General features: G+C 47.0%; 1 protein-coding gene across 1 annotated transcript; it reads right to left on the reverse strand.

The window, feature by feature from the left end:
• Positions 1-1771: 1771 nt before the first annotated feature.
• Positions 1772-25877, reverse strand: Cltb (clathrin light chain B). Its single transcript, XM_076856574.2, has 5 exons — positions 25504-25877; positions 19947-19993; positions 7843-7960; positions 7518-7629; positions 1772-2272 (listed from the first exon to the last, which is right to left on the reverse strand). The coding sequence occupies exons 1-5, from the start codon at positions 25688-25690 to the stop codon at positions 2101-2103; spliced, it is 636 nt and encodes a 211-aa protein (XP_076712689.1). The 5' UTR covers positions 25691-25877; the 3' UTR covers positions 1772-2100.
• Between the last annotated feature and the right edge of the window lie 1947 nt (positions 25878-27824).

Here is a 27824-nt window from a genome sequence, read left to right on the forward strand (position 1 = left end):
AGCCAATAGTGTATTGTAATGACTCTTGGCCTCAAGATGCAAGAAAAGGATTATTGAGTGGTGAGGACTATAGCACTTTGAAAAGAGAATGTCCACTATAAGTATTGGTATTATGGTGTTTCCCCACCACCGCCCCAAAAAATAGTTGAGGGCTGGGGATATAGCTCAGTTAGTAGAGTGCTTGCCTCACATGCACAAAGCCCTGGGTTCAATCCCCAGCACCACACACACACACAAAAAGATAGTTGAAGTCCTAACTCATAGTTCATTAGAATGTGACCTTATTGGCAATAGGGACTTTATAGAGGTAATAGTTTAAATGAGGTCATTATGGGTGGACCTTAATCCAAGATGATTGATATCCTTATAAAAAGGGAAACTTTGGACACAAAGACACACACACATAGAGGACAGATGATGTGAAGATGTTCCTGTGATAATGGAGGCAAAACTGGAGCATGCATCTACAAGCCCAGGAATGCCTGAAGCCACCAGAAGCTAGGAGAGGCATGGCACCAATTCTTCCCTAGTATGTTCAGAGGGGGTGTCCCTGGTGACACTTGATTTTGGACTTCTCACTTCCAGAACTATGAGACAACAAATTTATTTTTTCTTTGGTGGTGCTGGGGATCGAACCCAGTGCATTATACACGCTTGGCCAGGGTACACCCCCAACCTGGAGATAATTTCTGTTGTTCTAACCTAGTTTGTATTACTTTGTTACAGTGGCCCTAGGGAACTAACACTGTTGGCAAATACTCAATTTTTTTTTTTAAGCTGGGTATAGTGGCACAAGCCTGTAATCCCAGTGACTCAGGAATATCCCAAGTTCAAGGCTAGCCTTAACAACTTTGTAAGACCCTTAGCAAGTTAGGGAGACCCTGTCTCAAGAAATAAAAAGGCCTAGGGATATAGCTCAGTGACCACTCCTGTGGTCGCTGGTTGGTATACCTAATTCATAGGCAGGTACAGCTGGAGAAGGGAATAAATTAGGCAGAGCAATGGGCATTTCACATCCAGAAGGTCCCAGCCAACTCCAAGGAAAGGTGTCCAACAGAGGCTGTCTTTACCAGCCTCTTACCCAGACTTGGAAAAAGCCACCACGGGATGTTGGTCTTCCCTGTTTCTTCCCACGAAGCCATATCCCCCTGGAAGCCTTAGTGTCTTTATCTACATGTGAAAACAGCAGAATCCTTCTTACTTCACAGGTTTGTGAAAGGATCAGAAAGGATCAAGGTTACAAACGCATTCTATGAGAGGTTGTCTTTCCTCTTAAGTATGGAGGCAACAGACAGGTTAGGGTTTCCACTTCTAGGTGGGAGCTCTTAGGCATCCAAGGTGTTATGGTTTGGATTGGAAATGTTCCCCAAAGAGCTCATGTATTGAAAGCATGGTCCCCAGCACAGCAAGGTTCAGAGGTAGGGTTTTTAGGTAATGTTTGGAATATGAAGGCTTTGACCTCACCAGTGAATTAATCCATTGACAACTAAATAGACTACTGGGGGGTGGCATCTAGATGAAGGAAGTAGGTCACTGGGGGCATTCTCCCCAGCTCCTTCTTTCCCTCCTTTTGCGTGATCACTTTCTCTCCCCCTCCCCCCTACCTCTCCTCCCACTTGGAACCTGCTAAACCTATATAGACTGAACCTCTAAAACTGTGAGCCAAAATAAACCTTTCCTCCTTTAAGTTGTTCTTTTCAGGTATTCTTTACCTTCTTCCAAGGCCATGAAGCTGGAAAAGTTCTAAGCACAAACTGAACCCTGACACGAGTTGTGGCTTCCAGAGAAATGAGGATGATAATAAATAGGTGTAAAAAGAGTTAACAACACACCCTTTAAGCAAGAAAAAAAAAATACATCAAGAGGGACAGTCACAATTGAGTGGACTGAGGAGGAGCCATGAGGGGCTGGACCATAGGGCCAGGAGAGAGCAAGGGACCAAAGGGGTCAGGGTCCCCTTTCTCAGCCCCGGGAGATGGAGAGGAACGGAATAGGCTGTGTGTAGCAGCTGCCAGAGGAAGTTTCCACCCTGGCCAAAGCAGCTGCTGCTCCTCTGCCCTGGTGTGGCCCGTGCTTTGTGATCATGCTTATGACAGGCACCTAGCGGGACAGCGGCGTCTGCTTCAAGGACATGAGCACCGAACGCAGCCGGGACACATCTTTGCACTGCTTGCTGCTCTTGGGGTTGAAGTCACAGAGCTGGGCCACCTTCTCCCACTCTGTGCCTGGAGTCTCCTCCTTGGATTCCTTCACGAATGCCTCCTCAGATGCCCTGCAGATGAAGATGGGGCAGATGTTTCATAATGGTCCACCTTCTGATGCCCTGCTCCCAGCCTACTTGGGGACAATTTGTCCACAGATTCTCTCCCTAACCCTATACTCTGTGACCTCAACCCCCCAGGAACAGTTTTGTCATAAGAGGAAACCTAAGGCTGAGGATATAGTTCAGTGGTACAGTACACATTTAGCATGCATAAGGCCTTGAATTCAGTCCCTGTCACCAAAAAGAGAAAAGATGTAAAGTTTGGTCCTGCCTCAGGACCTTTACACTTAATTTATCACCTCTTCCTGAAAGGTTCTTCCTCCACATCTGCTTATGGCTTGTTGCTTCATTTCATTGAGTTCCCAGCACAGACCTCACCTCAGAAAGTTTCTTCCAGTCTAGGCACTCTGCATTACCTCGCCATCTGGATGGAGTTCCCAGTCTGGTGATCCCAACACCTCAAGGCCCTTGGAGAAACTAACACAGTACCTCAGCTATGCTCAACATTTCTAAAACTTTAACCTAGGGAAGACATTGACTACCCATCCACCTCACTGAAACGTGGCTCAGCATTGCTTTATGAGTGTTCTGCAGAAAAGGGTAGTGTGAATAGAGACCCTTTTCAGCCCAAAAGGATCATCAACTCTGTGGAGCCACACCTGGGGATTGGCATTCTTTTAGTTGGAAGCACATTAGGATGCAAACTGAACTGGTCCCTTCTTCAGAAGTTCTTGGTAGTTTAAAAAGCTGCTGATCAGGCTGGGGTGCAGTGGCACATGCCTGTAATCCCAGCGGCTTGGGAGGCTGAGACAGGAGGACTGCAAATTCAAAGCCAGCCTCAGCAAAGCAAGGAGGTAAGCAACTCAGTGAGACCCTGTCTCGAAATAAAATACAAATAGGGCCGGGGATGTGGTTCAGTGGTTGAGTGCCCCTGAGTTCAAAAGAAAATCTGCTTATCAGGTCTAGAAGTATAGCTCAGTGGTAAAACACTTGCCTAGGTGAGAGAATGTGTGAGGTCCTGGGTTTGATCCCCAGCACCACAAAAAAAAGAAAAAAATCAGCAGTAAGGGACAATAGAGAAACAAACAGTAAATATAGCTGAGGGATAAAAATCTAAACATGAGTGTCATTTAAAAAAAAAAAAAAAAACAGTGGAGAGAGCTGGATCTGTGTCCTTTTTGGCCTGTAGGAATCCTTTCTGGAGAGCTCCTTTTTTTTTTTCCTTGAAACCCCCTCTGTATCTCTAGGCTCCTAGCTTCCACCCTGCTGATCTAATTCCTGGCTGACAATCCAGTAAGATGGCTGGTGTGTGCTGTGTAGAGTCTGATGATGAGAGGAGCTATCCCAGGAGCTGCCCCCCTTCAGGATCAAGAGATTTCCTTCTGTGACTGGGGTTGTGGCTCAGTGGTAGAGTGCTTGCTTTAGCATGTGTGAGGCATTGGGTTCTATTCTCAGCACCACATAAAAATAAATAAAACAAAGGTATTGTGTCCATCTACTATTAAAATATGGGGGAAAGAAGAGATTCCTTCTGTTCTCTGTGCTCAAAGTGTGGTTCATGGTCCAGGGGCATCAATGTCACCATGGAGATTATTAGAAATAGGGAATCTTGAGCCTTATCTCGGTCTTCCTGAATCAGAATCTGCATTTTTCAAGATCCCCTGGTAATTCAAAGGCACATGCAAGTCTAAAAAGCCTTGTCTCTCTTTGGGATCCTCTTGCATGCTCTCTGGGCCATGTTTTTGGGCTGAACAGGAGCACTGAGTCCCTATGGAATTCCATAGCACCAGAGCCTATGGGACATCCTCTTCCCCTGCTGAAAACCTCTCATGGCTCCCTACTGCTTTCAGGATCAAGTTGAAGCTTCTTAGCCTAGCATAACAGGCGCTTTGCAATACCCAGCCGCAGCCCCCAATGATTGCCACAGAGAAGCCCCAGCAACACTGCAGCCACTGCAGGCAGCTAGGTAGTTCCTTTCTCTAGGCCTTTGCCCCAGCTAATTCTCACCTAGAATGCCCTGCCCTTCCCCTCCCCACCTAGTGAATTCCTTCTTGCACTTTCAGATCCAGCTGAAGGTATCAAATCTCTGAAGCCTGTCCTGGCTTTCCCAGCAGAGGGTGGCTCCCAGAGCTTCCTGTGTCCTTCCACACATGGCTCTTATCACAGCGTCCTCCAGTCCATGAGCAACTTGGGAGACAGACTATGTGTGACCTATTTCTATTTTTTAATATATATTTTAGTTTTAGATGGATAGAATACCTTTATTTATCTTTATGTGGTGCTGAGGCTCAAACCCAGTGCCTCATACATGTGAGGCAAGGGCTCTACCAAGGAGGCACAACCCAGCCCCACTGTTTCTATTAGACCAGAAACTGACATAGGGTAAGTATCAGTGAGCACAGGACAGATGGAAGAGGGGATAGAAGGAAGAAGGCAGGCTGCTGCCCTGCTGGAATCTGCATTTTATGACCGAAGGCTTAGCCCAGACAGCATCAGAGAAGGCCGTGGCACACCCAGAGCAAGGAGTGGCTCCAGCAAGAACAGCAAGTACTTGGCACACTCACATGTGTCAGACAACACTCAGTTGAATCACTGCATTTTTGTTCTTGGTTTCAGAATCCAACACCACCCTCCAACCCGTCACAACCAATCAACTGAGACTGGCATGAGAGGAAGCCTGTTTTCCATGTCTACATTAATCACAATACTAGCTAGACACCAAGCCCAGAACCACGTGATAGGGGACCCTGGTGGTGTGGGCGGGGCTCATGACCAAAGTCAGTGCATTGCGGGTAGAGGGCAGGGATGGGTATACACATAAAAGCATCTCTTATTCTTTTGCCTTTAGTACCTTTTGTTTTGTTCAACAAAAGACCCCTTCAACCCACCCACCTACCCACTCCAAGAGGCATTTCAGAGAGAAGAAACCAGGGCTGCTTTGCCCTTTGCCCCTCCTACATGGCACATTCTTTTCTCTGCCCTCCCCTGTAGGACTCTCTGATTTGGCAAAGCAACCTCCAGTTTGCTGGAGAGACCAAAGTGAGGGTTAGCTTCCTGCTCTGATCATTGCCCTAAGCCCAACCACACTGATTTATATCCCACAAGCAAAAGACTCCAGAAGTCTTGTGCCAGCCACATGCCCACCTGGGACCCTCTCAAGATCCCTCCCAGGAGAGAAGCAAAGGAGACACGTACACATAGCCGATGATATCAGCATCTGGCTGCTGGTAGAATGCTTTGTCAGCGATCCTTGAGGGAAATGTTAGGAGAAGATGTTAGGTGGAGAAGGCCAGACAGGCAGGTAGAGGGTTAAAGAGAAAGAGAGAGCATTAGTACCTCCCGTGGGAAGTATATTAGGAAGCACAGTTTGAAGGCGCAGCATAGCCCCAGAGGGGATCCTCCATCCTGGCCACAGTGCTTTTTCTGAAGCTCAGCCTGATCATATTACTCTCTTGTTCAGAAACCTTCAGTGACTCCCCATTGCCCACATCTGTGCCCAAAGCCCTCCCAGTGGGACTCCCCCATCTGTCCACTTGCCATCTTTTCCAACACTCCCTGACCCCCTGTGACCCAACATGCCTCATCTTTTCTTTCCTGCCAGGCTGTTCCCAGGTGTAGAATCCCATTCCCTACACCCTGCCCTTTTATTCCTGATGAACTCTTAGTTGTCCTCCAGAGCCCAAGTCTCCAGACACAAGAATTCTTCCCCAGCCTGTTCCTGGCTTCCCTTGTATGACTTTTGGGCAGAGGGCCTCATGGTATTCAAGTTCAGCTGTACCTGCATGGTTCTCTCCTCTGAGCTCTTTGAGAACATAGACCAGCTTCTAACCTGTTCTCTTGGCAACCTCCATGAGAAGGACATCGGGTGGCCAACAGCTTCAGCTGAAATCTTTGACCTGACTCTCATTGGTCTGTTTTGGATCCTGTGTCTATGCCAGGCCCTGTGACTGTAGCCAGGAGGAGGGATGCGCTTATGCCATCCGGCATGGGTGAAAGTCCCATTCCTTGAGCTCTGCATTAGGGTCAGTCCCATACAAACCACAGGGGCTGCCGTTGGAACAGCCTGATCCCACAGAGGACGGACAGGGCACCATTCCTGCCGGAAGCTCCTCCTCATCTGGCCCTGGCATGCTGCAGTTTTTTGAACACAAGGTGGCAGCTTCCTCGAATGTGTCTTTCCCTTCCTGGAAGGTCTTATACCTTGAAGGGAACAACCTCAAAGGCAGTCTTCATGGACAGCAGCCAGTCTGAGACCATTTCCACAGAGGTGTTCTTTGGTAGACAACTGCCATCTTTGCCTGTCTGTCCTCTGTGGGATCAGGCTATTCCAACAGCAGCCCCTGGGGTTTGTATGGGACTGACCCTAATGCAGAGCCCAAGGAATGGGACTTTCACCCATGCCAGAAGGCATAAGCATATCCCTCCTCTTGGCTACAGTCACAGGGCCTGGCACAGACACATGATCTAAAAGAGACCAATGGGAGTCAGGTCAAAGACCTCAGCTGAAGCTGTTAGCCACCTGATGTTCTTCTCATGGAGGTTGCCAAGAGAACAGGTTAGAACCTGGCCATCTTTGCCCCCCACTGGAGGGCTGTATGCCCAACATGGAGGAAAGCAGAGCTGAGCTAGAGTAAAGATATGTACCCATTGTCTTCATGGATGACATTGTGCCTACAGTCCTCCCACTGGCCTTTTCAGTATTACAGGCCACTAATTTCCTTTTATCCTTTAGTCATTCTAGGGAGCAGTGCTATAACAGTCAGAATCCTATACACAGGTTGGTTCTTCACTCTCAGCCAGGCCTGTGCACTCTGACCTAACCCTGGCTGTGGAGGGCCTAGGGCTAGCAGTTGGCAGCTTGGCCCCTGGACAGTCTGGCTCCAGGGCCTTTGGAGATCTGCTGACTAACAGACCTGTGTGCTCTCTGTCATGGAAAGGTGGGGAGGGCTTAATGGTGGACCAGCTCTGAAAGATTCTCAACTCCACAGGCAACCAAGGAAGCACCCTGGGCACATCACCCTCCTTCCTGCATGTTCTTGCCACCAAATCACCCATCTCAAGACTGTCTCTGACATCATATACAGCTCCCCTCACTGTCCCCACAGCTTACCTCAAACCCCATGCTCATGTTTCCGTAGTTCCTCTCATGTCCCCACGGCTCTCCGCTGTCTCTTTGGCCCCCATATCTCCCCTCATATGCCCATAGCTCCTCTTATATCCCGAGAGCTCCTCCATGTTTCTAGGCTCCTCTCACCTGTTATTGATCTTGTTCTTCTCAACTTGTTCACTCTGGCGCTGGTTCCACTCTTCCAGGTCTCTTTTGGCCTTCTCCCGCCACTCCTGTTCTGTCACCTTAGAGGCAGCATCTGTGAACCCAACAAGAGAACGAGTGGCATCTTTCCAGTGCCCTACGGCCCAGGCTACTCCTCCCCTTGGCCCCTGGCAGGGCCCACCCTCACCCAGATCCCACATTAAAGCAGTGTGGGCCTCCACCAATCCCATGACTTCCCCATCCCCCCCCACCATGTTCCAGCACCAAGGCTACCAGAGGGTCAGCTCCCAGTCAACCCTGCCTTTACCTAGCTCTTGCAGCCGTTTCTTCTGCTCCTCTCTCCATTTGCGTATGCTCTCGGGCTCCTGAGTCAGCCTGTCAACTTGGGCAATTGCAGCGTAGCCATCAGCGGGGCCATTAGCTTCCTACACATAAATACACCAGTCATGTACCCAGCCACATCTGCCCACTGTCTCTGCTGCCCCTCTGAGGAGCCTGAGTACCAAGAACACAGACCTCTCACATTAGGACACCTCAATAGTTTCAAACAACTTCACACTGTCTCCTGTGACTATTCCCTGCCTTTGCGCTTGCTTGCCCCTTTGCCAGCAACTCTACTTCCCCTGTGTGACCTTAGGCAGGTTAGTCAGCCTCTCTGTGCCTGGCCTTTGTCCCAAGCCCAGCAGCACTAATTTATACCCAACCTTCTTCATCATAAAATGGGCTTGGAGCTGAGGTTATGGCTCAGTGGTACAGCATGTGCCTTGTACGTGTGAGGCCCTGGGTTCGATCCTCAGCACCATGTAAAAATAAATAAAGGTATTGTGTCCATCTAAAACTAAAAAAATATTTTTTAAAAACGGGGGCTAAATAATAATGTCCACCCATAGGGTTGATAGAAAACTGAATTTAAAAATGTAAAGAACTTGGCACACAGTGAATCCCTCTTGTTACTATCATAAAAGTTGCTTTCTATTATACTTGTATTGAATGATAATTATTTAATTGAAAATCATCTCACTTTTTAATGTGTTTATTTGTCCATCAGAATGTCATTTTTGTGTCAGCAAGGACCTGGTCTGCCTTGCTCATTGCTGTGTACCCAGAGCCAGCACAGTGACTGGCACACAGCAGACGCTTGATAGATTATTTTGGGGGGCAGAGGGAACCAAGGACTGAGCCCAAGAGCATTTAACCACTGAGCCCTTTTTTATTTTGAGACAGAGTCTAAGTTGCTTAGGGCCTTGCCAAGTTGCTGAGGCTGTCTTTGAACTTGCAATCCTCTTGCCTCACCCTGCCAAGTGCTAGGATTACAGACAGGCATGTGCCACCATGCTCGGTTTACATATTTGTTGATGAACCAGCAGCCCTCAGAACAGGACAGCCATGGCCAAGCCTATGTAGTGGTGAAGAACTTGGACTCTGCAGCCAGACTGTCTGGGTTTGGATCCCATCACTGATGTGACAGGTATGTGTATGACCCGGGCAAATTGCTGAGCCTTTCCCAACCTTTTTTCTCTTCTGAAAACGGGAATGATGGCAAAAACAACCTTTCAGAGTTGCTGTTGTGATTTGATGCAACAGTACTTGTAAGACATTTGGAAGAGTGCCTGAAGAGTGACGGCTCAATGAATGGCAGTTGGAACTATTACTGTTATTACTTCCCATTTTATAGGAGAGGAAACAGGCCTCAAAGGTGGAACGATGTAGTAGCTAGAGTTTCAAGTCCTGGCTTTGTTCACTTCTCCCAGCCTGCTACCCGATCTAGGGACAGAGTGGCGAGAGCTGGGACAGAAACCTTAGGGTTTGTGAGCTCAGCAGGAAGGGGGCACCCTCTGATCTGGCAAAGCCAGAGCCCCTCCCCTTTTTGATTGAACTGAGCACAACCCCCTCTGGCGTGCTGCATGCTCCACATTCCTGTCTGCAGGCATCCCCAACACTGCCTCCAACTTTGCTGCCACGCCTGTCTCCTGACACTTCAGCCTGCAGTCATCTCCCTTTCTTCTCTACTGGTGAAATCTTACTCCATCCCTTGAGTTTCCCTGCTCAGGAGTCACTTGCTCTGGGATATTTCTCAGTGCCCCCAAACGCATCCCCACTCTACACACAGGTCACAGCCTCCTCCACTAGACCAGGAGCTCCTGGTGCGCAGGACAGGGCCTTGTTTATAGCCCCAGAACCGTTGTTTTATCACTTGATTACTCACTGACCTCCACCAAGCATCTGTACAAACGGTTATGATTGCTTAAACTATTTCCCATGGGTCAGTGTCTGGTGTGCCCTGTCCTGTGGTGCCCACCAATGCCCTCAGCACATAGTAGGTGTTCAGTAAACAGTGACTGAATGGATAAAGACCCACACAAATCTGCAAGTGCGGTATTGGGAGAAGGAGCTTGGTAAGTGGTTTTGCTCAAGGGGTGTGGGCAGCCAGAGGGAAGCAGCAGGCAGATGAAACAGCTGGGCTGTCTCCAGTGGTCTGGGGAGCCAGGAAAGGGCGGGGCCCAGGGCAGGCTGCCAGGAATTAGGCCCTGCCCCTAGGTGGGGCAGCTGGGGTGCGCCCTTACTCCTCTTTCCTGCACAGCACTAGCTTCAATTCAGATTCTCTCCCAACATTCCAAGGGACCTTCAAAGGCCACAGAGATTCCTAGGTTGATGATCACTGTTGGCTATTCTGCCCTCCTTTGAGAATAGGCCTGCCTTGAAGCCCCCACTCCTGCCCTACTCAACTTTTCATGTGCACACAGCTACACTGCTTCTTTATTTATTTATTTATTTATTTATTTTTATTTTTTGCTTTTGTTACAGGGGATTGGGTAAAGGGCACTTTACCACCACTGAGCTACAGCCTCAGTCTTTTTTGTTTATTTGTTTAGTTTTTGGTACATGGGATTGAACATAGGGGCTCTTATCCCCAACTCTTTTTTTTTTTTTTTTTTTTTAAGAGAGAGTGAGAGAGAGAGAGAGAGAGAGTTTTTTTAATATTTATTTTTTAGTTATCGGCGAACACAACATCTTTGTTTGTATGTGGTGCTGAGAATCGAACCCGGGCCACACGCATGCCTGGCGAGCGCGCTACCACTTGAGCCACGTCCCCAGCCCTTATCCCCAACTCTTGTTATTTTTTATTTTGAGACAGCTCTGGCTATATTGATTAGGGCCTCACTAAGTTACTGAGGCTGGCCTCAAACTTGCAGTCCTCCTGCCTCAATCTCCTGAGTTGCTGGGATTACAGGTGTATGCCATTATGCCAGGTCCCAGTCCTTTTTATTTTTCATTTTGAAACAGGGCCTCACCAAGTTTCTAAGGCTGGCCTCTAACGTGATCCTCTGGCCTCAGTCTCTCAAGTCACTGGAATTATAGTGATATACAATGGATCTCTCTGATCCATTGCCTTCCCTCACCTCAAGAAAAGGCATCAATGTCCCCCCTGTTGCTGAGATCATAACCTATGTTTGCCCTTGATTTTTCCTGCCTTCCCACATCTAGTCCATAAGCAACTCCTGTTGCCACAATCTCTAAATTATGCCACAAATCAGATTATGAAAAAAAAATCTTAGACTCTTCACTTTTGCAATAAATGTCCAATGGGTGACTAAAAGAAGGATTAAAGACTTGGCATTTCTGTCTCCAAATTGCACCTGTTTCCTTTGCTCTGAGTGACTTTATATTCCAGGAGCAAAAGGTCTAATTGATAAATGTCTTGTGAAGAATCAAAGCTGCCCATAACCACGTGCCACAACAATGTTCTTATCACCCACAAGGTCCACCTGACCATGCCTGAGATCCAGATGGATTATACCATACCTGCTTTGGCTGCTGTGAAAAGCCTCTAGCTATGAAAAACCCCAATCCTTGCCCACATCCCCCTTAGTATAAAGTTCCAAAGTCATTGTCAGCTCCTTGAAGAAAGGGCAAGAATGTGGATCCCCTTGTCTTCCCAGTGTAGCTACACCAATTAAAGTTCTTTACATGGCCAGGTGTGGTGGTGCATGACTATAATCCTAGAGGCTTGGGAGGCTGAGGCAGGAGGATTGAAAGCTCAAAGTCATCCTCAGCAATGGCAAGGCACTAAGCAACTCAATGAGACCCTGTCTCTAAATAAAATACAAAATAGATCTGGGGATGTGGCTCAGTGGTCGAGTGACCCTGAGTTCAATCCCTGGTACCCCCCCCAAAAAAAATTATTTTCATGCTTTTCACCATTACTTTTCTGTTTGGCTTTGGGGGTGAGTGGTGGACCTGATTGGTTGATCCCTAAAATCAGAACTCTGGCCTAGAACTCCAGTAACAGGATCACTTCCTACCTTCTCTCCCTCCAGCCCCTGCCACTTTTGACCTGGACCCCAGCTGGTCTCCCTTCTTCACCCACCAAAATGATCCATACATAGCCTAAATCTGATTATATCATGCCCAGCTTAAAAACTTCTGAAGGCTTTCCACTTCAATTAGAATAAAATCCAAGTCATCTGGTCTACCCCTGCTCCCCTGATTTTTGTCCTTGATCAGCACACACTTGCCACACTGCCTCTTGAACACTGTTGTGCTTTATTGGCCTCCCACTCACTATAACCACATCTTTAGGCAGTTGCTGTATAATCCACCCTCCCTCTGCATCTGCACATCCTTGAATTCAAGTAAACACTGATCCTGTACTATGCAGCTAGGCCTACAATAGTTGCCTCTATACTCAACATATACAGAGTTTTCTTTCTTGGCATTATTCCCTCAACAGTACAGCACAGGGGCTGGGGATGTAGCTCAGTGGTAGAGTGCTTGTCTGGCGTGCATAAAGCCCTGGGTTCAATTCCCAGCACCAGACACACACACACACACACACACACACACACACACATCATAACAACTGTTTACACAGCATTTACCTTGTATTAGTTATTATGAGTCATCTACATCTAAAGTGATAAAGGAGGATACATGTAGGTTATATGCAAATATGTCACCTTTTTATAGAACTTGAGCATCCCTGGATTTTGGCATTTGCCAGGGGTCCTGGAATCAATCCCCCTAGATTCCAAGGGACAACCATATTGTATTTTCTTCATAGCACTTATTGATATCTGAAATGAGTTGTTTACTATCTGTCTCTACCCACCCCCCAAATAAGTAAACTCCATGAGGACAGAGACTGTCTGTCTCTATGGAATCCATAACAGGAGGGCCTGGCTGTAGGAGGATGTTAAGAATATTTATTTATTCTCCACTGAGTCTGGAGATGTGGCTCAGTGGGTAGGGCCTAGCATGTGCAAGGTCCTGTTTTGATCCCCAGCATGATCAAACAAAAAGAATACTTAATTAATTCATAGATGTTCAGCTTTGGGGACAGGAATGAAATAAGATAGCCCATCGTCTTGGAATTTGGGAGGGGAGTCCTTCACAGATAAGGACATGGCTGGGGAATGTGATGTAACACAGGCCATGTAAAGAATGGGGACAAAGGACACATGATCATTCCTACCTGGGGGCAGAGGACAGCAGGAAGGATTGGAGAAGTGCATTCCAGGCCAAAAGCCAGCATGTAGAAGGACCACATGGGGCAGGTGCCTTTGGGAAACTCTAAGTACACAGATGCTACCAGATATGGAAGGAGATGGGTGCGAGAGGTGAGCTGGAGAAGGGCCTCTGGGCAGGCATCTCTTCTCATTTGTGTCCTTCAAGGCCCACCATCTCCAGAAAATCTGACTGAAAATTATAAGGTCCAGAACACCTGCAATTAAATGTTCTTTGGTCTTTACAATTTTACATGGAGGGTTTTATTATCCTTGTTTTATAGGTAGGGAAACTCTAGCTCAAAAGTGCTAAGGTCACCAAGTCAGGAAGTGACAGAGCTGGGAATATCCTTGCCAAGAGTAGCTAATAGGGGCCTAGTATAATGGAACACACCTGTAAGCCCAGCAACCCAGGAGGCGGAGACCAAAGGATCTCAAGTTTAAGGCCATCCTCAAAAACTTAGGGAGTGACCAATGTGATTCTACAATATGTACACTCAGAAAAATGAAAAATTATATCCCATCTATTTATGTGCATTCTACTGTCATGTATAACTAATTAAAACAAATTAAAATTAAAAAAAAAAACTTAGGGAGACCCTGTCTCAAAATAAAAAGTGTTGGGGATGTAGCTCAGTGGTAGGGCAGCCCTGGGTTCAATTCCCAATACCAAAAACAAAATTAAGAAGGAAAAAAAAAAAAAAAAAAAAACCCATGAGGGACCAAATTCATTTCTCTGTAGCATAATTTCTGTGCTTCATTTTTGTTTCCCTGATGAATGCACCGCACCGTAGAGACTGTGTCCCCTTCCTTCTCTGCCCCTACACCCCACCCACCCTCACCTCTCTCTCTTTCACATGTAGATGGATAAGAAATTTATAAAAAGTTTTCATAGCTACAGAGCACCTTTCTCAACAGATCAGTGGGGGCAACAGGACCTTGAATCTGTATTTTACAAATGAGAAACCAGGCTCTGAAAGGTTAAATAACTAGTTCAAGTTCATCTAGCTGGGAAAAGCCATATAACGAAATCCAGGTCTTCTGACTTCATCCAAATTTCTGCTGACTGCAGTCTGGGCATGGGCATTCCTCAGCCCCTGGAGCAGCTGCAGCACACATCTGGGGCCCACTCAGTGTGATCCACAATGAGAAGCCTGCTAAGCTGGGCTCACCTCCTCCAACCATGTGCTCACCAGCAGCAAGGCCCACTGGTGTGCTCTGGCTGGAACTAAGCATGGCTCTTCTGCTGCCTGGAACACCAGTTCTGCACCTTAGGTCCTCTGGGCTCTCCTGGCACATCTCTCTGTGCAACAGGACTCATGGGGGCTTTGGGTAAGCCCCAACTAAATGTCTTTGCACAAGCTGTTCCCTTAGCCAGGATAACCCACACTCCCCTGGGAAGCCTCAAAACCCATTCCCAGCATTCTTTTCCTGTTGTGTTCCCTGACTTCAGTGCAAGCTCTGGTGCGTGAGCCTGGATTCAATCTATGTAACTTGAGCGAGCCATTAACCTCTCATGTAAAATGGGGATAATGAAAGAATCTGCATCCTAGGGTGTTGGGAGGATTATGTGAGTTAATCCTTGCAAAGCTTTTGGATGGTGCCTGACCCATAGGAAGAATTCAAACTATTAGTTCACTCTCTTCTCTCCTTTTTTTTTTTTTTTTAGATGGGGTCTTGATATGTTGCCCAGACTATCCCAAAGTCCTGGGCTCAAGCAATTAAGTAGCTGAGACTATAGGTGCATTCCACTGTGTCTGGCTCTAGAAACTAATTATTTGAGGACAAACCCCACACTGGATTTGCGCCTACATCTACCTACCACCCCAGCAGCACAGGGTGTTGCACTCAAAGAATGTGAGTTAATCAAGTGAATGGACAAGTTGCCAATTGTAAAGTGATGTGGAGGGTGCAAGGAAGCATTGAACTGGCATCAGAGGCACTGGGCTTTCAGTCTGTCTCTGCCACTCACTGGTGCATCACTATTGATAAAGTTCCTTTCCTGGGCAATTTGGATTTTAAACCTGTTACATGAGATTAACAACTAGAGGATAGGAAAGGTAGCAGAATACAACAGTTACTATTATGGCATTATGTAAAAATGTGGATGTGTATCCGATGTGATTCTGCAATCTTTGTAATGTTTTGAATAACCAATAAAAAAAATAAAAATAAAAAAAATAGAGATTAACAAAACCCCACTCAAGGTGCAAAAATGAGGAGCCCATGAAATGACTGACATGGAAACACCCTGTGGTCCATAAAGGTGCCAATAAAGGATCATATGGTTATTGTGGTCCACCGTTGCAATGTGACAAGGGCTCCACACATGCTAGTCCTCATTGCACCATGATCAGGAAGAGCACAGAATCCTGAGAAGCAGTTTCCCAGTTCTTATTTTCTGGGCTGCTCTGGATTCATTTCCCTGCCTTTCCCCTTACCAGTGAGTTTTGGGGCCACAACTGGACTTTTCCTTAATCATTTGAGCACCCCAGGTAGGAAATAATAAGGTCATTGCCAAGAAGCTTGTCAGCTCATCAGTCACTAGTGACTACAGAAAGACTCTGAGCCCCTCCAAATTCCCAGAGAGGAAAGGAGTCAGGGATGATTAGGACCAGAAGGCAACAGTCAGGACCACGTTGTCTGAGCCCAGCTTCTTGGCACCCCTCTCCTGAAGGATTCCTTTGCTGGGCACTGCCTTGAGAGCCTCTGTGGACCATGGTGGTCAAGTGTATGCTGTGACTCCAGGGAAGGACTGGAGGATAAGGCATATCCATCTTCAGAACTGACAAGCTAAACTGGGCACAGTGGTACATGCCTGTAATCCCAGCGGCTCTGGAGGCTGAGACAGGAGGATCACAAGTTCAAAGCCAACCTCAGCAACAGTGGCAAGGCTCTAAGCAACTCAGTGAGACCCTGTCTCTAAATAAAATACAAAATAGGGCTGGGCATGTGGCTCAGTGATTGAGTGCCCCTGAGTTCAATCCCTGATACAAAAACAAAACAAAACAAGCAAACAAACCCTACAAAAATAACTGACAATATAAGCCAGGTGTAGTGGCACAAGCCTTTAATCCCAGCAGTTTGGGAGGCTGAGACAGGAGAACTGCAAATTCAAAGCCAGCTTCAGCAATTTAATGAGGCCCTAAGCAAATTAGCTAGAACCTGTCTCAAAATAAAAAGGACTGGGGATGTGGCTCAGTGGATAAGTGCCCTTGGGTTCAATTCCTGGTTTAAAAAAAAAAAAAAATCCTGACCAGCTAAAGCTAAGCTAAACTGAGCTGCTGATTCCTCTAAAGAGCTCAAAGAAGGATAATGGTAATGTGTGGTAGAGAAATGGAGAGAGAATTTTTGCAGGAGGGTGGAAAGGGGGAGAGTTCTGCAGGCACTTTCTATCCTTGTACCTATTCCTAGTGACGCCAAATGGAACTGAAATAGGTGTAAGCATGCTTATCCCTAGACCACAAAAGATTAAAGCACAAAATCTCTGCCCAGACTGGGTACTATGGTGCAAGTTTGTGATTCCAGCAACTCTAGGAGGCTGATAGAACTTTTTTTTTTTCCCCCTGAATTACATCCCCAGTTCTTTTTATTTTGAGACAGGGTCTCACTAAGTTGCTGAGGCTGGCCTTAAACGTGATCCTCCTGCCTCAGCCTACCAAGTAGCTGGGATCACAGACATGCACCACTACATCCAGCTACCCATGACTCTTAAATGCTTTTTAAAGTTACACAGGCCCAGGCATATCCTCTGAAAGGGCAGACCAGATACTAATATTTTCAATCCTAAAGAGTTTTCCGGGGCTTACCACTTGTAACCTAGTGACTGTGACTGGCCAGTTCCAGGAACAGAGGGGTAGTAGAGTACAAAGTGTATCAATCAAGGATCAGAAGATGTATATGAACTGGGCATGGTGGTGCATACTGTAATCCCAGCAATTTGAGAGTCTGAGGCAAAAGGATCACAAATTCAAGTTGTGAGACCTCACAGCAACTTAGCAAGACCCCATCTCAAAATAAAAAATAAAAAGAGCCAGGTGCAGTGGCGCACACCTGTAATCCCAGCAGTTCTGGAGACTGAGACAGAAGAATCATGAGTTCAAAGCCAGCCTCAGCAACAGAGCCAAGGCGCTAAGCAGATCAGTGAGACTCTGTCTCTAAATAAAACACAAAATAGGGCTGAAATGTGGCTCAGTGGTAGAGCACCCCTGAGTTTAATCCCTGGTGGTGGTAATAATAATAATAATAATAAATGAGTAAATAAATAAAAAGAGCTGGAGTTATAGCTCAGTGGCAAAGCACCCCTGGGTTCAATCTCCAATACCAAAAAAAAAAAGTAGGTGAGTTGAAGCAAGTTGGAATTTTGTCACTAAGTTTCTGAGTGACTCATCTCACCTGGGACCCTCCCCTGCCTGAAAGGATTCTAGGATTGCACCAATGTGAAATGATTTACAGATCAACATGCCTGAGGTCATTATTACTAGCAGTGAGAATAACTATCATGAGATTGGGAAGGAGCCCCAGGGTTCCTCAGATCCACCAAAACTTGCAAAGTAGGACTGGGGAGGGAGAAAGCAGGGGAGCTAAATCAACCAAATGAGGAAAATTCTAAAATTGGCTGATTTCCTGTGTGATTCTTCACCTCTCTGAGCCTCAAGTTCCTAATTGATTGAAAACTAAAATTACCCTGCTCATAGTATTCTAGCTGCTCATAATATTCTAGCTGCTCATAGTATTCTAGCTGCTCATAGTATTCTAGGTACTTATCTCCAGGTCCAGGACTACTTCAAAGTCCTTTTAAGTGTGCCTAGAGGCTGATGATCTAAGTCTCAAAGATCTAACAAACTGAAGGAGGAAATGGTCATTGTTTGGTCTGTCAGCCTCAACTGGACATGAAGCTGCTAAAGACCTAGAGACTGACTTTTCTAGCTTGCTGAGAGTTGAGTAATTTTCCAGAAACAGAACTTGGCTAGTTTCCCTGTGTAAGGTACCAGCCCATCCCACTTACATAAGAAAGTATTGTTTGTTCTCCCAGAGGATTCAGGAGGCCAGCTCCTCCACGGGGCGGGGCTCAGGAGTCTCAGCTCAGTGGCAGCCACAGGGATCAAGGGGCTTTGACCCAATGTGCGTGAGAATTAAGGCACATTCAGTGGAGGCATAGCCCCAGCCAGGCATGAGGCGGGGTTGCAGGGTAAGGACTGTGCATCTGTGGGGTTCTAGGAATGCCACTGTACTGTGGGTCCTATCAGAGTAAGTATTCATTCTCTCTCTCTCTCTCTCTCTCTCTCTCTCTCTCTCTTATTTTGTGGTCCTGGGACACTGTATATTGCATTACACCCCCAGCCTTTTTTTGAGACAGAGTCTTGCTAAATTGTCCAGGCTGGCCTCAAATTTGTAATCCTCCTGCCCCAGTCTCACAAATAGTTCAGTCTAAATTCTCCTAAACCGATTTGTGGGTATGTGGGGAGGGATTTAGGAGGATGCAGAGAGAAGCAATCTCATTTTGTTGTTTGTTTTGCAAGGTTGGGGATGGAACCTAGGACCTCACACATGCTAGGCAAATGTTCTACCATTGAGCTACATCCCCAGTTCTTAAAAATCTCTTTACAGATTTTCCCCCATTTTTGTGGTATAGGATCACTGAAAAAAAAAAAAAAATTTGCTTGGGCGGGGGGAGACACTGGGGACAGAATTCAAGGGCACTTGACCACTGCCACATCCCCAGCCCTATTTTGTATTTTATTTAGAGACAGGGTCTCACTGAGTTGCTTAGCACCTTGTTGCTGTTGCTGAGGCTGGCTTTGAACTTGTGATCCTCCTGTCTCAGCCTCCAGAGCTGCTGGGATTACAGGCAGGCAAGGCACCCAGCAAAAGATTTTTTGTTTTTTAAATACAGTGAAAATGAGTGCCCTTTTCTTATTCCCCTGGGTCCCAAGCCCCTTACCCCAAAGCCCAACCTTATTCTCAGGGCCAACCGTTGTTAATAATTGGTACACATCCTTTCAGATATTTGGCTTGAACATTTTAAAATAAAAAATAGGACCATGGGCTGGGGATGTGGCTCAAGCGGTAACGTGCTCGCCTGGCAAGCGTGCGGCCCGGGTTCGATCCTCAGCACCACATACAAATAAAGATGTTGTGTACGCCAAGACTAAAAAATAAATATTAAAAAAATTCTCTCTCTCTCTCTCTCTCTCTCTCTCTCTCTCTTTAAAAAAAAAAAAATAGGACCATACTGTGCATAATATTCTACAAGCTGCTTTTTTTCAATAATATATCATGCATATCTTTGTATGTCCACAATACGAGAAATTCTGATTGCCCTTTGTAACAATGGTGGGCCTTTCAATCTCTCTATCTAAGCCCCTGATGTTGGGCACTGAAGTTGTTTCTAGTTTGTCTGCCATTATAAATAATCCTGCAAAGATTTGGAATGTAGAAACAATAAATAAACAAAACACAAGAAATCTGGGTGTCTTTCTCCAATTATTTGCTTAGGAAAGATTCCAAGAAGTGGAATCTCTGGTTCAAAGGATCTGCCTAGTTAAAGTGCTTACATGTGTGGGTGATGGCCACTCAGTTCTGCCTCCCCCCAGTGGAATGTACTGAGGCAGGGTCCTGTACTCCCTTCATTACATGCAACTGTGGGCCACTTTTTCTCTCCCTCCTGAAGCTGAATATCATTATGGTCAACCCAAGGCTAATCCTCATCAATCCCTGTCTCTACAGGTCCTTATTCTTTACCCCCTCCCACTTCATAACAAGAAAACATTTCAAAACCTTTCTCTACATTCCCAATCCAATGAATCAGACATAATGAACAGAACAAGGAGCCTACCAATGATGGTGTCATGAGTCACTGGGCCCTGGGCTATCAGTCCCCACTGCAAGACAGAATCTTGCTTACCTGAAACACGTCTCCATTAACAGTAGTCCCCATGTCTTCAGAACCAGCTAGAAAGAGAACAAGCAGACAGTATCACTCATTGTTCAGCTTAGAGCAAACATACAATGGCTCCACCTTAGCACTGGGAGCCGATCTCTCTATATGTTGACCCCATACAGGTAAACATAATAGATACCCAAATAACTGTGGCTCAATCCCTCACCTCACCCTACAATGAAGTGGTTAACCATCCATTTTACAGATTCTCAAGCACAGGCTCAGAGAGGCTACAGGATTAGCCAATATCACCCAGACAATAATGCCTCCTCACCCACCTGGAGTTACTTGACCAACAGTCGTGTGGCAATGGTCTGATCGTGTGTGGAGCCCATGCCTGCTGAGTGGGCGCTGAGAGGAGCACCTTAGGGCGGGGGCTACCAGGGGCAAGGAAGAGAGGAAGCTACTCCTCCGCTGTCCTGGGGAACCTTGAGGAACTGCTCTACCTGGAAGAGCAGGAATCACAGTCCCTACTGTGCAGCACCTGGCCTATTTTTCTCTCTACGCCTCTTCCAGAAGAATTTTATTTTGCCTTCTGCAGTGACCCCTCCCAGTCCTTTTGTGACATCCAATTAGTCACAAATTCCTGCAGCTTTTGCTGGAACAGTGACCATCAAATTCGTGTTTCCACTGATTCCCTGATGCCCAGACTCAGCCAGGGACTTCACCATCTCCCTCCTACACATCTGGTTTGGTCTGTCTGCCCTGCTAGTGGCAAACACCTGGTAAAGTATAACTGTCTCTTTCTCTCCTTACCATCATCTTCCCCAGAGCCACACATGGGATTTGCATCTTTGTAAGAGTCAATAATTGGTTGTTGAATAAATAAATGAATTACTTTTTTGTTTGTTTGTTTTCAGTGCTGGGTATTGAACTTAGGAACTTGAGCATGCTAGGAAAGTGCTTTATAGCTGAGTTACATCTCCAGCCCTCTCTCTCTCTCTCTCTCTTTTTTTTTCCCTTTTCCCCCTTCTTTTTAAAAGACAGAATGAATGTGTGGCTTTTGCTCATTCACTGGCTTCCCTAACTCCAGCTTTACCCTCTCCCATCCCTCTTTCAAACTCATTGCCAGGGTGGATATTTTGAAAAACATAGACTTGTTTATGTCTCTCCTCTGATTAAAAGATAATGGGAATAAACCAAAAAGAAATCCAATTCCCCTGGACCACAGGGGCCTAAGGAGTCTGCTCCTGCTTTGGGGACTTTGCAAGTGCTGTTCCTTTTGCCTAGAAGCCTTTCCTACATATTCCACATGGGCTCCTCCCTCACTCCCCTGTCTCTGCTCAAAAGTGACCTTAACACATGGCTTCCCTGATCACATCTCATTCTTCCCTCAGGCACCAACTTCTCCAGTGGTATTTGCTTTAGAGCAAATATAGCCTGATAAGTACACTTGTATATGTGTTTATTTTCTGTCTCTGCCACTTGAAAGGACCCTTCAAGAGGACAGGGACTTTGTTTTATCCTCAATGGGGCCCAATACCTGGAACAGTGCACAACAGGGATTCAATAAATAATTGGTAAATAAATACATTTAACCCTGGAATACAGTTCATGAGGAGCTTTACAATCTGGCTCTGCCCTTTTATCCTGACTCACTTCCTAAAGAACCTTTTGTTTAGATCCATTCCTTCTCCAAAGTCCAGTTTACAAGTCACCTCTTCCAGGAAGCCCTCGCCTGCTACCTTGCTTCCCTCGGCACTGAGAGAAAGATCTCACCTCTAGGGTATGCCAGAATATTGCATAGCATCCCCCACTCTGTTGTGCAATTACTTGTTACCCCCTGAATCTGGGTACTCCCTTTCCAGACTGTAGCCTATCAGCTCCTAAGGACTCCTGATTAAAATAGGCAAGCAGCAACTACTGGCTAAATGAAAATTGAATTGCTCTTTAGCGATCTACTATAATGTGCAAGGCCTCTCAGAAACTGCAATACTTCCTAGCAAAGTGCCATAGGAGGGTACAGGAGGTTACTACAGATGGACAAATAACCCTGTATACCAGATAGGGCTGTGAGCAGCAGCAATCGTGCTTTCAGCCTAAGAACTGAGATACTTAAGCCCATGGCCATAATCCTGGGTTGATATGAATTATAATTGACTTTACTGGATCAAGCAGTGATTGATTTTGACCCAACCTATGAGTCAGCTGTCACTGCCACATATTCAGATAGGATTTCTCCTGCAAATCAGCATAAGACCAGTGAAATTTCAGAGGCAGCATCTTCTGCAAAGATGCTTCTCCAGGGGCACCTCCTCTACCAGGGCCTGACATTGCCAGGGTCCATTCACGATGATGCAGGTCTGTACTTAACAGCTTTTTGGAAAAGTTGCCCCACCATCCTCCACCCTGACCAGCTCATTTAAACCTTTCATCTGCAGGTAGCTGCCTGGTACTCACCTTGGCCTCTGGAAATTCTCTCTGCCCCAGGCTCTCAGTCTTGTGAGTGTCCCTCTGGAGATGTGGTTTCAGTCTCTTTGAGAATCCACACCCACCCACACAGAGCATTGCCAGTATCTATTCCCATATGCTCTCTGATTATTGCACATTTATTATCATGGGTCTGCAATCAGAGCCCAGCATAACAGGAGTAAAGCATATCCAAGTCCCAGGGATAAACTCCTGGGTGTGTGACTTCCCTCAGATGCCTGGCCCATTTTGGAACAAGTTTAGAGAGGGTCCAGAACATTCCTGTGAGCTTACTGAGGCCCAGAACGGGAAATGGGCTTGCCCAGAACTGATGGGCAAGTCACAGCCAGGCCTGCCGCCCAGAAAACTGGGTGTGAAAATGTAAACCTCTGGGTCCTGCCCAAGGCTGAGGAATGGAAACAAAGTGTCTATCACTCAGGCTGGTCACAGATCCAGCCCAGGGGAGAAGATCCTGTGGCTCAGGCTCAGCCCTACACCAGATACCTCTTTCCCCTTGTTCCCCAGGGGCCTCTGGGAGCACAACATCAGGACAGTCAGCATAGGGACTGCTAATCAGAGGATCCATCATTTAAGAGAGGATGACCACTGATTGGTGGCTGGAGCCAGCTTCTGCCCAATTCTCAACAGACAAGGCCCATTTTCTCAGCCCCCTCCATTGCTAATCAGGGGAAGATGGCCTGTTCACTGCTGCCTTGTCTTAGAAGGGTCAGATCAGTTCTATTTATGTCTGGCCACCCACTGAGCCACCATCAGGCAACACCTCCTTGCTCCCAAGATCACCACACAAGTGGGCAGCTGAGCATTTGTAGCCTCAGCAGGTTTGAGTTTGGGAGATGCTCAGAGGGCTGTGTCCCTGGCAGCCGCCAGGAAGAGGAGAGCACATGGCTGTTTCTCTCCCTGTCATCTCTGGTCTGAGGCCAATCTGTGGCCCCACCTTGTCAGAGAGGGAACCCTCCATCCAGGCTATAAAATCCAGGAGTCCCATCTGGGCCAAGCCACAACTTCCAGTCCCTTCTGATGACCTTCAGCTGAAATTCTACCTGCCCTTTTCTCTCATGGGGTTCTGATAACATGAGGCCTCTTGGAACCAATTAGGCTACATTAGGGAATGGGCTGGTCTCAAGGAGGAAGTGTGAACAAATGAATACCATTGCATGAACTTGGGCAGGCATTTCTGAGGAATCCCCTGGGACAGGGTAGGGTCCATGCTGAGGGGCTAGGAGCCACTGTTTCAGAAGACCTCTACTGCTGGCTGGGCTCGGGTAGCAAAAGACACCTGCCTCCTCCCCCACATCCAAAGGCTTCCCACAGCATTTGAAAGAACATGAAACAAAAAAGAATAGAAACTCAGAGCTGGGAGGCCTGGAATCAAATCCCAGATCTATCACTCATGCTGTGTGACTGGGCAAGATACTCAGACTCTCTGAGCCTCCAGTTTCTCTTTCTTCTTCACCCTCTACCTGTGTTGGGGATTGAACCCAGGGCCTCATATATGTTGGGCAAGCACTCTGCCACTGAGTTATATGCCTAACCCTGTTTATTTTTTATTTTGAGACAGAGTCTTGTTAAATTGCTGGCCTCAAACTGTGATCCTCCTTGCCTCAGCCTCCCTAGTAGCTGGGATTACAATCTGGTGAGACCCTGTCTGGCTGCTTCCAGTTTATTGTATGTTACAAAAAGCTTGTTATATTTCTCATATCAAGCGGATACAGAGTTACTTCAACTACTCAGCCACAGGAACTGTCTTACTCATTTCTGTATCCCCAGTGGGGCTTGGCATATTAAGTAGGTACTCAACCCATGTTGAATGAAAACAAACATGGCTGTTGAAGAGCTTTGTAAATAAATAAATATCTCCAAAATGACAATAATAGGAAGCAAAATCTGTATGGGATGTACTCGTGACGGTGATATCTACTTTTTTATGAAATATTTCAAGAAATTGGTTTTTTGGGGGGTCCAGAATTAGAGTAGGAACATTGTTGATAAATATGATATCGCAGGGACCAGGCTATGAATCCTGAGTTCTGAAGTCAACTACAATAGCCCTGGACCACCTTTGGAAAATCATTAGGTGGACAGAAACCCCTGAGGGGCAGGAACACTTCTGACTGATGCTCCTTTGTGCCCTGGCTCAACCTCAGAGTTTTTTGCAGAGCCAGGCACATGGAAGACAGTGTGGTCAGAGGGAGAGGTTTAGCATCTGACAGAAATGGGTTTAGTCCTTGATTTACCTTTACTAGTTGTTTCAATAGCTTTCTTTCTCTCCTTCCTTTTTTTTTTTTTTTTTTGTTGTTGTTGTTGTTACTGGGGAATGAACCACTGAGGTATATATCCCTAGGCTTTTTATTTTTTATTTTGAGGCAGGGTCTTGCTAAATTGCCTAGGCTTGCCTTGAACTTAATGATTCTCCTGTCTCAGCCACCCGGATTACAGGTGTATGTGACCGTGCCCAGCTAATAGTGTACCTTTGGAGCCTTAGTTTTGCTGGCTCTGAAATGGGTTCAATAATATGTATGGAATTCTTAAATGTAATTAACATGCCTAGCTCAGTGGCCAAGGGAAGATGTGTGGTCCCCAGGGAAGATTTGTGATTTCTCAGAGCCCCCATTATTCCCTGTTTTGCCAGCTGTGTGAAAGTTAAGGCTAGGGAACAGCAGGTCTGCATTCTGCCCACACCTGCACCACTTAACTGGGAGCCTAGATCACTCAGGCTATTAGAGGACTCAAGAGGGACTCTTAGAACTAGGCAGGCAATGAATTCTAGAGCCAGGCATTGGTGAAGTTGGCCTTGGAATAAAATGTCATGACCGAATTTCTGTCCCCAGAGTCAGCAGATCCCAGTCCCAGGAGAGGCCTCCTCTCATCCCCCAGCTCAGAGAACCTAGAGGTGAATCTCCAAGATTGCTCCCTAGTTCCCCAGGCCCTCTACTCGCAAACGCACACAGCCCCCGGCCTGCTCCTGGGTGACCTATCCAGATCCTCGCCACTCTCCCCAAGACTCCTTGGCCGGGTTTGTGAAGGGCCTGGACCACCGTCCCCGGGTGACAGGTTCAAGGCCCCCAGTTCCCAGGCCACTGCGCTGACTCACCCCCACTCGCGGGTCCCGGCTGCGCGGAGGCCACCTGACTGCCGGCAGGTGCCCCGAAGCCCTCGTCATTCTCTATGCCGGCGATCTCGCTCTCCTGCTGGGCCAGGAAGGCAGCCGCTGGGTCCTCCTCAGTCGCCTCAGGGACCCCGCTCTCCGACGACGAGAAGAAGCCAAAGTCATCAGCCATTTTCCCCGCGTCTCTGCTGAAGCCTCCGCCTGGCTCTCGGCTGCCCGACGCTTGCCCCGCGCTGTGCCCGGCGGCCACGACACTGTCACCCAGCCGCCCGGGGGAGCCGGCCTGCGCGGAGACGGGCTCGGCGCGGCGGCCCCGCACTTCCTCTCCGCCACCGGGCGGGGCTCGCCTGTCACTGCCGCTGCAGGCGCCGCGGCGGGAGGAGCCGGGAACGGGAATGCGGTGATGTCACCGGCCGAGGGAGGGTGCCCGTAGGACGACTGGGAGACCGCCTTGCAGCTGCCACAGGAGGGCGGCAGCAGCACAGCGCGCGGCCTGAGGGGCGCGACTGCCGGGACGGACAGCGCCGTCGGGCTGCCTCCGCTCATTTCCAGGACACCAGGATCAAAACAGATCCTGCCGGTCTCCGGGCCAAGTGGAGTGGACAAAGCGGCCAAACAGCGCACACTGCCGCGACAGGAGGAGAGTCCGGGCCTCCAAGAGGGTGGAATCTGAGCTGACGTTACTAATAATTCTGCAAAAGTTTGTGTGTTTGTTTTTGCAGCGCGGGCAGTTGAACGCAGGGTCTGGTGCAGGCTAGGCAAGCACTGAGCTACATCCCCAGCCCTTTTTATTTTATTTTGCTAGTTTGTGTAGAGAGGGTCTCGCTAAATTACTCAAATCTCGAATTTGCGATCCTCCGGTTTGCTGCAAGCGAGGCGGGGATTACAGGCGTGCAACACCGCACCTGCCGGACCTCCACGGCCCGCCCTCGCAGGTGTCTTCAACCAAAACTGCGCCAATATTATGAACTCCATTAAATGGCCCTTCTCTATAAAGGAGGGAAATAAGCCTGGGAAAGGCTTCCATGCATCTTTTCATGCAATTCCAACTTGGCCACATTGCTTTAGTGCATTGCTTGGGCATTTCTCATTTGAGGGGTCTTCAGCTCCTACTATCAGTTTGTGTGACCTGCCTGGGCGCCTTCATTGCATTTAGATATGAACCGGCTGAGAAAGGCCTGCATTTTATATAAGCGACCTTACACCTTCCTCCAGCCACCATCAGTTAACATCCAGTCTCCTCCCTTCCAGAGATGACCAAGCACTAGGACAATATTTAGTAACTCAGCTTTGGCCATGTGGAGATTACAATCTAATGAGACCAACAAATGGCAAATAGCTAAACACAAGGTACTGGGCGACCCAGAGAACCACTCAGGGATATGGACTGTTTTCTTCTGATTTGAGACTCGAAGGTCAACTATGAATTACAAACTGAAAAATGGAAATATATGCCCCAAATTGTGGGTAGTGGTTCCCTTAGGTGGTGGGGAGTGAAAGTAAAGCTCAGTCAGGGCAAAGCTCTTGCTTACTATTACTGGGCTATAGATTTCAATCTCATACAGATGCTCCTTGATGCATGATGATGTTGCATCCCAATAAACCCATCATAAGTTGAAAATATCATGAGTGAAATGCAATTAATTCCCCTAACCCATCAACATCATACCTTGGCCCAACCTACCATATCAAAACACATTAGCCTGCAGTTGGGTAAAATCATCTAACACAGACAATTTTATAATAAAGTGTTGGGTATCTCATGTGATTTATTAAATACTGTATTGAAACTGAAAAACATAGTTGTAGGAGTGCCTGAAGTAAGGTTTCTAATGAATACAAATGGCTTCTGCACCATGATAAGGTTGAAAAATCTTAAATTGAAACATTGCAGGTTAGAGATAACCTATAATGAGAATGCAGTCATATTAAAAAAGAGAGAAACTTAAGGCCCTGCACAACTTGATCCAAACTCACTCCAACATCATCTTCCCCCTCTTCCTCATTCCTACAACTATAGTCTTGGGTAACAAAAAGACTTAAAATGTTAACTAGAGCCAGGTGTGGTAGCGCATGTACATGTAATCCCAGCAGTTTGGGAGGCTGAGGCGGGAGGATTGAGAGTTCAAAGCCAGCCTCAGTAATTTAGCGAGACCCTAAGCAATTTAGCAAGACCCTGTCTCTAAATAAAATACAAAAAAAAAAAAAAAAAAGGCTGGGCAATTGGCTCAATGGTTAAGTACCCCTGGAGCCAATTCTGGTACACACACAAAAAAAAGGTTAAAAGGTTAACAAGTTTAAGCAAC

Source organism: Callospermophilus lateralis, chromosome 5 (assembly GCF_048772815.1).
Source record: "Callospermophilus lateralis isolate mCalLat2 chromosome 5, mCalLat2.hap1, whole genome shotgun sequence".
Classification (NCBI taxonomy): Eukaryota; Metazoa; Chordata; class Mammalia; order Rodentia; family Sciuridae; genus Callospermophilus; species Callospermophilus lateralis.

What these genes read in the sequence shown, in the direction of transcription:
- Cltb (XM_076856574.2), bottom strand. Translation starts at nt 25,690, where the DNA reads ATGGCTGATGACTTTGGCTTCTTCTCGTCGTCGGAGAGCGGGGTCCCT. An exon ending in GCCGGGACCCGCGAGTGGGG is followed by an intron (nt 19,994 to 25,503) that starts GTGAGTCAGCGC and finishes TTCTCTTTCTAG; the next exon opens with CTGGTTCTGAAGACATGGGG. An exon ending in TTAATGGAGACGTGTTTCAG is followed by an intron (nt 7,961 to 19,946) that starts GTAAGCAAGATT and finishes ATTTATGTGTAG; the next exon opens with GAAGCTAATGGCCCCGCTGA.